The 11,811-nt window shown below is 41.0% G+C and overlaps 1 protein-coding gene across 3 annotated transcripts; it reads left to right on the plus strand.

Moving 5' to 3' along the window:
• The first annotated feature begins 112 nt into the window (after positions 1–112).
• On the plus strand, positions 113–11,811 carry csf1a (colony stimulating factor 1a (macrophage)). 3 transcript variants are annotated; one of them, XM_037782382.1, is made up of 7 exons: positions 400–582; positions 1,372–1,542; positions 3,715–3,828; positions 4,064–4,126; positions 5,789–5,959; positions 9,036–9,228; positions 11,195–11,811. In XM_037782382.1, exons 2-7 carry the CDS (start codon positions 1,540–1,542, stop codon positions 11,215–11,217), a joined length of 567 nt encoding a protein of 188 aa, XP_037638310.1. In that variant the 5' UTR covers positions 400–582; positions 1,372–1,539; the 3' UTR covers positions 11,218–11,811. The 3 variants fall into 3 exon arrangements, with proteins under 3 accessions (XP_037638220.1, XP_037638138.1, XP_037638310.1); XM_037782292.1 differs by lacking the exons at positions 400–582; positions 1,372–1,542 and adding an exon at positions 113–345; XM_037782210.1 differs by lacking the exon at positions 1,372–1,542 and having other exon boundaries at positions 396–582.

Here is an 11,811-nt window from a genome sequence, read left to right on the forward strand (position 1 = left end):
CCTTTAGTGAGCTATAGCAGGAGGAGGTGGTCAAGAGGAAGGACCAGCAAGGAGGCGGTCATATGTTCTCCCTTACCCTCCCTCCTCTCCTGCTGTCTCTGTAGATGGATGGAGAGGGCTATAAGCAGCAGAGCTGAGCGACAGCCCTTTCAAGTCACACACAGCTGTATACAGTTTCATTGTGTCTTCAGTCTCAAGCTCTGCCAAGCATCTGGAGTGGGATCCTACAGACTTCACTTTGTCAAAGTCCACCTCTGGGCCAATGACGCTGACACTGGACTTTGTTCTTCTCTGCTCTCCCAGCTCAGCCAGATGAACACACACAAGCTAGAACTTATAGCCAAGGTAAGAGCTGGATCACACACATCCTTGTTTGTTTTTACAGCTCATACTGTGTTTGTTCGGGAATATTTTTAAGTGCAAAACAAAAAAATAGCCCTATAAAATTTGATTTTTTTTTTCCCATCTGATCCACGTGTGAAATTGAAATGAACTTGAGGTAGAGAGAGTGATCCATGGTTCATCGTGACAAACGGAGCAGTGAACATGAACAGCAGAGGGAACAACCCTCAGAAAATTTTGGTGAGGAGGAATGTGAATTGTTGTCTGATGCCAGAACTGGGGAGTCAGGAATGTCTAAGACAATTCTCTGCCTGGGATTGAACATACTGTTCACTTGGTAATCATCAGGACAACTGAGAAGAACAGGTTTTGACTTCACTCCTTCAGCAGATCCTTTTACTTCAATCCGTTTAGCCCAGTTTGACTTATAGTTCCCATCCGACTTTTTATTCCTCCCTGTGGTTTCGGTGCAGTGTTTTTGCCAGATTCCTGCTTCTGTGATCAATTTTATGACGTACTATGACTCATACGGTGTATGTGTGTGACTGGATGGTGGGTGGAGGGTTTGGTGGGAGAATGGGATGTCTCCAAGAACTTTTCATGCATGCATTAGTGTTAGCTTTCATCCAGAGAAAGATGGTGTAATTACTTTGTCGGTACATTTTTATTGTTTGTTTTAAACCGGACCAAAGAAACAATATTCTAACAATAGAGTTGAAATATTTATATAACAGTGTTCATTCATCATACATAAATGAATACATTTGTCAAAATATTACAATTTAAAAGTGTCAAGTGGACATTTTTACAAGTAATCTACCATGTGTGAGGTAAATAATTAACATTAAGTAATGTTACAAAATTCTCATTTTTATGTATTTTTAATCCAAATTGAAGATTTAACTTGTCTAGATCTAAATGTGCTCTACAGCAAATTTGGTGAAATTTGAACAAACTGGTGGATAACCGGTACAGATAACTGTAACTGATGATATGTGATGATAGTAGTATTGTCTTTGGTGCGTATAGACTCTAAAGGGGAGATTTGTAATGTAGGGGCGTCTGCCCTGAGCAGCTGCAAGATAAATCCCCCATGGAGTCCAGACATCGGTGGTGGTGATGATTCTGCTGAGACTGGTAGGCTGATGAGGCTGATGAAGCTGATGAATCTGATGTATCTGTAAAGACTGGGCAGTGATGGTGAGTTGGAGTGGCGTGTGTAACAGCAGCATGAACGAAACTAAAGGCAGAGGGAGAATCTTATTTAAAAAGAGACAGCAGCAGGATGATAGGCTAACAATGTAGGTGTGTCACAGTGCTATTGGATAGATGTGACCAGCTGATGTTGCAACCCAGTCTCACATCAAAATGTGTCATATAGCTACATTGGTTCACAGCACAAAACTTATCAGTTTATTATAACGGCTCTAAAATAGTGAGATGCCTACATTGTTTTGGGGGAAAAAACAACAACATGGTATTCATTTTATAGTCAGGAGAAAATGCAATATTTTAAGATTAATTAAGGCAATAAAATGTGTTTTGATAACATTTCTAGCAAGAAATGTGCATTTTATTTTCATAATCTTCGTTCAGTGAATGTATATGTTCTTTAATTTGTTCGTCATTACAAAGAATATTCAGGTCTCGCCAGAATATCTTGGGAATGCAATATTTTATACTGTTGGTTGCTATGGAAACTGCTAACCCACGTATAGCTTGCATGTCATTTGAATCATTGTCTTTGCATCGTGTCACAAAAGTGTCCTTGATAACGCAACAATACGATGGGTTAATGTTGAGGTCATCAGTATTAATTAATTAATTCTCATTAGATTCCGAGAAATAAAGTTTTTTTTTAGTCTGTTTTTGGATTGCGGAAAACTACATTACCCATGATCCTCAGCCACCAGACGTTGCGTGTTTGACGACTGTTTTGGGCTGTCTGCTGTGGATGGGCATCATTCCACTTCAAATTGCTGCCGGTCGGCCGCAACGACACTTTCTCATCCCGACTCATCACATAGTAATAATAATAATAATAATAATAAACTTTATTTGTATAGCACCTTTCCAAACATAGTTACAAAGTGCTTTACATAAGTTAAAATAGTGCAACCATCAAGATAAAAACAATACAGAATAAAAACATAAAAACATAGGCCAATGTAAAATGTTGAACACAAGACTTAATAAAACAGTGTGTACAAAAAGTCAACAATAATGAAATTTAAAACAAGGGATTGCTATAAAAAGGCCATCCTGTAAAGGTAGGTTTTGAGGCATGATTTAAAAGAAGAAACAGAGTTTACTAGCCTGAGTTCCTCCGGAAGGGAGTTCCACAGCTGTAGGGGCTGTAACAGAGAACGTCTGGTCTCCCTTTGTAATAAGACGGGCTGTGGTGACAGTGAGGTGGGTCCTACCTGAGGAGCGCAGGCAGCGGCTGGGCTCGTAGGGCTCGAGTAACTCTAAAATGTAGTCAGGGGCAAGGCTGTGTAGGGCTTTAAAAGTAATTAGTAAAATTTTAAAATCAATTCGATACCTTACTGGGAGCAAGTGAAGTGTTGCAAGGATGGGTGTGATATGGTCTCGTCTCTTAGAGTTTGTTAATAGTCTGGCTGCTGCATTCTGAACAAGTTGGAGATGGGATATGGCTTTTTGACTGAGCTCAGAATAAAGGGAATTACAGTAGTCCAATCGGGATGCGTTGAATTCATGGATGACTTTTACTAGGGCCGTTTGGGAAATTAAATGTTTGACTTTAGAGATGTTCCTTAGCTGGAGAAAGCATGATTGAATTACTTTGGTAATCTGTGCATCTAAGCAACCAGGTTGCGGGCGGACTGCATGATGTTAGATGACAGGTTGCCAACTTACTAAATGATTCTTTGCTAACTCATTTATACGGTTTGGGGGGCCAAATAGAAGGACTTCAGATTTAGAGTCGTTGAGCTGAAGGAAGTTTTGTGACATCCAGCCTTTTATATCTGAGAGACAGTCCATTATATCAGAGAGTTTGTCTGTGTTGCTACCAGTCAGCGGGACATAAAGTTGTGTGTCGTCAGCGTAACAGTGGGAACTAATATTGTAACTGTTGATTATCTGACCCAGGAGAAGCATAGTGACAGATTGTCAGACCCTTCGGTGTCACTTTTCGGTCACAGTAAACACGTGCTTAATGTTGTGAATTAAACAGAAACTCTTGCTTAGCTTCAGGAAAAAAACAACATGGTTGGGATTCAATTTGCTATTTGCATTTAGTTCAAAGCACTACTACAGGTCTTGGCTGTAGACTCAATTTTGTTTTTTTTTCAACCTCTTATTCTGAGTCATTTGTAGGTTTCTTGAAAACTCTGCATCCCATTTCTCCAGGCTCAGCATCTGTGCTTGTTGTTACTCCTGTGCTTGTGCCTGGCGTTGGGTGGCGTCCCCGGTCCATGCCGACATTCGATAACCCAGGATCATCTTCTGAACCTTAATCGCCTGGTGAGAGTTCACCCAAACAACACGCCCTGTCATACGACTCCAAATAGGGAGGCCAGAGGAAATCATGATGCCTGTGTCAGCATGATATGTATTGTATGGAGTGCCTCGGACAGTACCTATAGGTAGAAAATGAAGCCAGATTACATATACATATATATTACTCATTACCTAATGAACTGACAGTTTTAAATATCAAATATCTTGGTGAATTAACTGTGTGATGTTTACTCCACAGATTGACAATCAGTTGGATCATGGCTGTATTATAATCTATCCATTCATAGAACATCTGGATTTGGTGAGTGGATATGGATATGGGGCAAATACATTCAGAAATGTGTTGCATAATCAAAATCACACTGGAATACATTTACCTGTGGTCATCATGTAATTGTAATAATCAAAGCGGTCATCTGTGTTTTTAATCCCATTTGGAGCTGCCACTTGTGTTATGTGTAAAAATGCATCAAAACTATCTGTTTTTGATTTGAGAGTATTAGTTGCACATTAATGAACAACTATCCAAGTTCCCCACTGGAAACCCGAGACAATCCTTGGGAGTTGGTCAATAAATTAATGAGACTCTATATATATCTAATGCCACATTTTTAATCTCCCACTTAATCAAAGTCCAGCGCAAATGGAGCATAAACAGTGATATCAATATCTGAATAATTAAGTCTTATCATCCGTGAATGAGAGTATTATTATTTGGACTGGAAGAAGTTTTGGCGCAGACTCCACAGCATTTGTGGTCCAAGACTGGAGCAGATTCTGGCAGAGACTGTGCAGGAGGGATACTGAGAGTCATCATGGTGGAGGAGAAGAGCTGGGCTGCTGGTGGGTGCCAGACAAGTGACACAGAGAATGAGGAAAGGGCTAATCATTAATGGGAACACACACTACAGTGAGCCAGAAATTCATTCAGAGTTCAGGTGAAGCTGGACTTGGGAAGGCTTAAATGTAGTCTAGTCTTGGCTCATTCATTCAACTTCAGTAGAACTTCTAAGGAAGAATTTCCATTTGGGATTTCCAGGAAACCCGGAGTGATTTGTTATATTATAATGTAGCAAGTGGCTGAAACGTAGAGAATATATTCTGTTGACTATTTTGACAAATATGAATAATATTTCCCCAATTCATCATCAAAGAGTAGAATTTTAAGACAGAACATCAAAGAAGGAGGCTGATCTTCAGACTAAATAGAAGCAGGTAAGATTTATACAGCAACTAATAGACTGCTGACATGAAACCATCATCAGAGCACATATGACAGCAATGAGCTGTTTTTAAAGGACACATGCAATCAACACAAAAATACACAGTCTGCATTTCGAAGTGTCCTTGAGCGAGACACTGACTCCCAAGTTGCTCCCCAGGCTCTTTACAGCAGCCCACTGCTCCTGAATACTTAGTTAGGTAACTTAGGTTAAAGCAGAGGTTTAATTTCATGTTTGTACCTGTATGTATATGCTGATTGTATTTAAGTTTAAGTTTTGATAGTTTGTTTATTGGATTAAATCCAAAGTGGCAGAAAAAACATCCTTCCTAACCAGCAGCGTATTATAATCCTGATTGGCCCCGCTGCAAAAAAAATTCTTGGGCCCTCGCCCTGAACACAAATGCACACATGTACACACACAACCACTCCAGACAACTGCAAATTACAAAATTTAATTTAAATCAAATAAGAGAAAAAAGAGAAAACCGAAGAAATAATACAACTAAATTAAAACACAAATAATTGCATTGATAAAAATGACTTTTATTTAATGTTCTCTTTCCCTTTTTTCATTATTTCATCTCATATTATTTATTTTTTATTGGTGCAATTCCTCCACAGGTTGTCCTTTCAACATGATGATTGATTGATTTACATCTCATTTAAAATGACCTCATGGAACTTTCATACTGGCGCAGAAATCTTTCTGATGATCCTTTTGTACTTTATGTGTTACAGAGTAAAGTCTGTTACATCAAAGCAGCCTTCCCACAAATCCTGGAGCTTCTGAGCATGCATTTCCATTATGCCAGGAATTCAGATAACAGAAGATATGTCAACATCTTGGAAAAGGTTATCTACAATCTCTATTCTCAAGGATGCATACCTGAAGTCAATGAAGAGTTTGAGGTGAGCACTTAATTCTCAATTATTTTTATTATTATGTCTGTCATGATTATTATTATTATCATTAGTAGTAGTAGTAGTAATTATTATATCAGTATGATCTTTTTGGCCTCTTTTCCCAACATTTTCAATAAACTGTAGCCACTAAACAGGCGATAGGCTACTGATAATACTGGTAATATTATCAGTAGCCTATCGCCCTGGATTTACCTGATACCTGGTAATAAAAATTCAACAAAGCCAGACTTGCTGTATAGGAAAACAAGTCAGCAAAGGGAATCCATCCCCCAATAAACTGTTGTGCTGGTGTCACACCACACAGGTGAGCAACTCTCATCTGGTTTAACAAACACTGAACTGCAGATTATATGATTTTTTTTGTTTTTATATGATATAAGTTATTTTGAAAAAAATTGCCATGTTTACATTATACTTCAGATGAAACATTGCTCCTGTCCAGAAAAAATATGTTACAAAATTAAATGTATTTTATTTCACTTTAAGGTGCAATATGTAAGATTTGGCCAGAGTTTTTGTATGAAACATTATCAACAGAATGTGAAGAGGTTACAGTATTGACATTAAGTCAAAGATGTCTATGTATCGTGTTGCAGAGATATCTACTGAAATGAGCATGCTAACCAGCTAGCTAACCAACTAGTCCTGTTTTGTAATGCCACTTGCGATAGTGAGACATTGTAGCGTCCATTCTGCCCTCAGTCCAACACGAAAGGACGGAGAAGTAGAGCTTCCCCGAGGGCTTGTCAATCACGTTGGGGGTACAGGTTCCATGTGCGTTTTGGGGACTTTTGAGGTTTTAGTGTTGGCGATTCGATCCCCGGTGCCTACAGTCTGCATTTTGAAGTGTCCTTGAGCGAGACATTGAATCCCAAGTTGCTCCCCAGGCGCTTTACAGCAGCCCACTGCTCCTAAATACTTAGTATGGGTTAAATGCAGCAGTTTAATTTCATATTTGTACCTGTATGCATATTGTATTTAAGTTTAAGTTTTGATAGTTTGTTTATTGGATTAAAGCGAAAGTGGCAGAAAAAACATCCTTCCCATTCAGCAGCGTAATATAATCCTGACTGACCCCGCTGCAAATTTTTTTCTTGGGCCCTTGCCCTAAACACAGACGCACACATATACACACACAACCACTCCAGACAATTGCAAAGCAGACAATTGCTATGCCATCATGGAGAGGCTCACAATGCAATTCCCATCCTGTGAACCAGCCTTAGATCAGCACCACGGACAGCAGCTGGAGCGCCAGATGTAATGATGTTAATTTAACAGCCTGCCCTGGACTCAGCCGCCAGATGTTCTCACAGACACAGATTACAGTAGGTGCACAATTTCCAACATATGAGACGTAACAATTACAGTGCTACAGATTTAAATCCCTGATCCCACTCAATAATAACATAGAGAAAAGCCACATAGCACGCCATTTTTGAACTGTTTCTATTTATTCCTGGTGCTCACCTTGAAATCGCCTCAATGGACCAGGAGCGGCTAATTGGTAAAGTTGAAATGAAAGGGTACCTCCTCATTTCACTACAACAACTTGAATAAGGTGGCAGCTGGCTGGAGGGAGATCACCAGAGAGCTGAAAGTTATCTACTCCTGGTGGCTATATTGTATGTCATTTCCAGTAAATATCACAATATTAAACATTTGATTTCTGCTTAAAAAGAACAAATGAAGGAAGATATGTGGTTACTTCTCCAGTGTGATCTCGGGCTCACAGCTGATAGGTAGCCTACGTGGTTTGTTTACATGACGTAACAGAAGTGCATATAATGGATTCAGTGTGGACACGGTGTAGGAAAGTGATTTTTTTGGCCCCTGACAGCTTCTGGGATACGGTTGCACCATCGATTTTTACGCCACCAGATACTACTTTACCAGGAGGAGAATGCGCGCAGCTCCGGGAGATGGACATCCTAGTGGAGCTGTGGCAGCCAGCGCAAACCCCAGTGCTGGGAGTCACAGCGGGATCTAAACTGTGTAACAGCAGCAACAGAAAGTTTGCTGATCTGGTGAGGAGTCAGGGCAGTCCCTCGGTGTTGGTGGCTAATTTCTAGTTGCTATGAATGGTGACATTTTTTAGTTTAGAAACTTTTATGATTAGAAGTGCCGCTAAACTCTGTGCACTGACGTAGTGAGTCTCCAGTGACGCCACAGAAACACCAACCAATCAAAAACTGGCAAAGGGCCGGTGAGCTTGTTATATCACTGAAGGACTGATTACATCGACGATTTGAGAATGTGACCAGGACAGTTGGGAAAGTCCGAGGGCATCTGGTGGACAGGGAAAAACCAAAGAGATGGATGGCCTGGACAATGGAGATTAGCAGGGTAGAATACTCGACAGTGGTGGAGCAGGAAAACTCAGGCGGGCGGCCAGGGGACCGAAGAACAGTGGAGCAGCAAACCACAGTCTGACAGCCTGGGGACAGGACAACGGAGGAGCAGGGGACCCAGGCAGGGGTCAGGTGGGGAACCACAGAACTGGAGAGCAAGAAGAGGCTGTTCGACGAAGTTTGCCAATTGACCTGAAGATAGAGACATGAACTCATAGGTGGATGACAAGAAGGCAGGGCAGATGGGCAGAATTCTCAGGAGGAAAGCAAGGCAGACAGATGGAGCGGCTCAGGAGGGCAGCAATGTAGGCAGGACTGCTCTGGAAAATGGCCTGGAGACTCTGGACTCTGAATGGTGGCCCAAAGCTATCTAAACATCTGGCTATAGGTCGGGGCAGGGCTCTGGACAGGTGGCCGGCCTGTGCTGGGTAGACAAACAGCTGGAGGCCAGACGCATCTTTACTGGCGGCTGGACAGGCGGACTGCTGGGTAGGCATTTCTGCGGTGATGGCCGACTGATGATCTGGTTCATTGGGGTTCCTTTTTACTTCTGTAAGTGTCAATGTAGAACTGTTTACATTTCGTGCAAACAAAGGCCCTTCATGCCAAAACAACTGACTATAGATAAAACTAGAAAAATTCAGATCTTATCTAAGAGTTTGCTCTTGATTATCTTTATTGTTTCCTGTCATGTTTATTCTGTGTTGCAGGACAGCCCGGTGCGGTTCATAAGCATGGTAGAAAGCTCTCCTAAGGAGGCTTTGGAAAAGGCCAGAGGTGTCATCCAGATGTATATGAGCCTGATGACAGAGAGTACAGGCCCTGTGGACTGGGACTGTCAGGCAGAGTATGCTGCTGAGGAGGATTCAGAATCGACCACCGTCGCTGACACCAGCACCAGAGGTACAAACAGAAACGGTTCTCTTGACTGCTTATAACATACTCAGGCAGGGCAGTCAACATAATAATCATAATAGACTACTTTCCAATAAAAGTATTAAAGCATAACTACCGCATCAGAGAGACTAAACACTCCTTTTTCATTTTGAATTATGTCCCCCTACACATATTCAAAAAAAGTGTTTAAAGCAAGCATTATTGAAAAGGAAAAGACCTGAGGAAAGAAAAACAGCCCAGCCGACAAAAGCACAGTTGCAAACTCTGAAGAACTCCTGGCCGAGTAAAACTCGCAGCCATAAACCAAAAGTTTGGGAACCCCTGTCCTAGAGGACACACACACATTTTCTCCATTAGAAGGGCACCATAGAGGACACTTCATCTTGTTTTCTCTACTGGAAGGGCGTCCTTCCATTTTTCACTAGAAGGGCACCCTAGAGGGTTTTTCTTCATGTTTTCTCCACTAGAAGGGCACCCTAGAGGGTTTTTAATCATGTTTTCTCCACTAGCAGGGCACCATAGAGGGTTTTTCTTCATGTTTTCTCCACTAGAATGGCACCATAGAGGGATTTTCATCATGTTTTCTCCACTAGAAGGGCACCATAGAGGGTTTTCATCCTGTTTTCTCCACTAGAAGGGCACCATAGAGGGTTTTTATTCATGTTGTCATCACTAGAAGGGCACCATAGAGGGTTTTCATCATGTTTTCTCCACTAGAAGGGCACCATAGAGGGATTTTCATCATGTGTTCTCCACTAGAAGGGCACCATAGAGGGTTTTTCATCATGTTTTCTCCACTAGAAGGGCACCATATAGGGTTTTCATCCTGTTTTCTCCACTAGAAGGGCACCATAGAGGGTTTTTCTTCATGTTTTCATCACTAGAAGGGCACCATAGAGGGTATTTCATCATGTTTTCTCCACTAGAAGGGCACCATAGAGGGTTTTTCTTCATGTTTTCTCCACTACAAGGGCACCATAGAGGGTTTTTCTTCATGTTTTCTCCACTAGAAGGGCACCAAAGAGGGTTTTTCATCATGTGTTCTCCACTAGAAGGGCACCATAGAGGGTTTTTCCATCATGTTTTCTCCACTAGAAGGGCACCCTAGAGGAATTTTCCATCATGTTTTCTCCATTAGAAGGGCACCCTAGAGGGATTTCATCATGTTTTCTCCAATAGAAGGGCACCCTAGAGTTTTTTTTTTTCATGTTTTCTCCACTAGAAGGGCACCATATAGGGTTTTTCATCATGTTTTCTCCACTAGAAGGGCACCCTAGAGGGTTTTTTCATCATGTTTTCTCCACTGGAAGGGCACCCTAGAGGTTTTTTTTCATGTTTTCTCCACTAGAAGGGCACCATATAGGGTTTTTCATCATGTTTTCTCCACTAGAAGGGCACCCTAGAGGGTTTTTTCATCATGTTTTCTCCACTGGAAGGGCACCCTAGAGGGTTTTTCTTCATGTTTTCTCCACTGGAAGGGCACCCTCAATTTTTCTTGCACATTGGGTCACTGTTAAGGGCACTTTATCGTATTTTATCCACCATAAGGCCATCCAAGAGGGCACTTTTGCTGCGTGTTTCTTTTTCTTCGAACATGGGGGCACCAAGGGGGGACAGTCACAGATCACAGGCCTTTTGGTGTGTATTGGTATTAATATGAATTCTTGTCATCTTGATTTTGTCTGCATTGTAATCAAATGGAAATATGCAAATCAGGTGGGCAGAGTTCACAGAACTGTCAACAAAATAGCAGGAAGAGGCAGAGTCAGATGACCTTTCACTTTGTTGGGCAGATTTTTCCATTAACAATTTCATAGCATTCCACTTTCAATGTGTTCAGCGTTACTCTTTACAATAACATGCATTTAAAGAGAAATACAGTAAGAGATCACATAATGTACATTTTTTCACAGCGTCGATCACATTCAATTTGTCCTGTCCTTTTGCCTATACCTACGTGTATTCTCAACAGACTCTGCTGTCCTGTTCTGTTGAGCTCTGAGAGCAGCTGGAGGTCATCAGGCAGAACTGCAGTCCAAAGATGAACTCTTGTTACCCTTTCCTGGAAGCCTTCTCTGTTGTGTTTTTAACAGTGCTTGACACCTCTGAGAATGTTTCACCCCTTGAAAGTGGAGGATTTAACATGAAAGATGTGTTTATTTTTTACTACAAAAAAAGATATATTGTTTTTTATACTATAATAAATGGTCTTGGGTCATAGGCTTGTTATCGCTTAGTTCCCCCTTACTTGTTTTTTAATGTTAAATTTGTAGTCATAAAATGTTTTTTTTGTTTGTTTGTAACCTGCAAGAATATATCCCTATGTTACCATACGTGTTCCCAATGTCTTATTTCAGTTGAACCACCCATCACACACATGTTTTATTTACTGGTTAGAATAGGAAATATACTTGATATATGCTGTTAAGCCTCTATGTAAATATCTCATTGCTTGCAGCATTCTAATTTTGCTGTAATGTCCTCTGCAGAAAAAAACCCAGTAATGTGTTCAAATACTTGATGAATGACCTAACAATCAACCTTTAGCAGTTGTGCCAATAATAATGTCCTCTGTCAGAAGCAAAGGCA

This window comes from Sebastes umbrosus, chromosome 1, assembly GCF_015220745.1.
Source record: "Sebastes umbrosus isolate fSebUmb1 chromosome 1, fSebUmb1.pri, whole genome shotgun sequence".
Classification (NCBI taxonomy): domain Eukaryota; kingdom Metazoa; phylum Chordata; class Actinopteri; order Perciformes; family Sebastidae; genus Sebastes; species Sebastes umbrosus.

Excerpts from the sequence above, each read along its gene's own strand:
- csf1a (XM_037782210.1), top strand. The coding sequence starts at position 547 with ATGAACAGCAGAGGGAACAACCCTCAGAAAATTTTG. Across the intron at positions 583-3,714 it reads ACAACCCTCAGAAAATTTTG|GCTCAGCATCTGTGCTTGTT; the intron begins GTGAGGAGGAAT and ends CCATTTCTCCAG. Across the intron at positions 5,960-9,035 it reads AAGTCAATGAAGAGTTTGAG|GACAGCCCGGTGCGGTTCAT; the intron begins GTGAGCACTTAA and ends TCTGTGTTGCAG.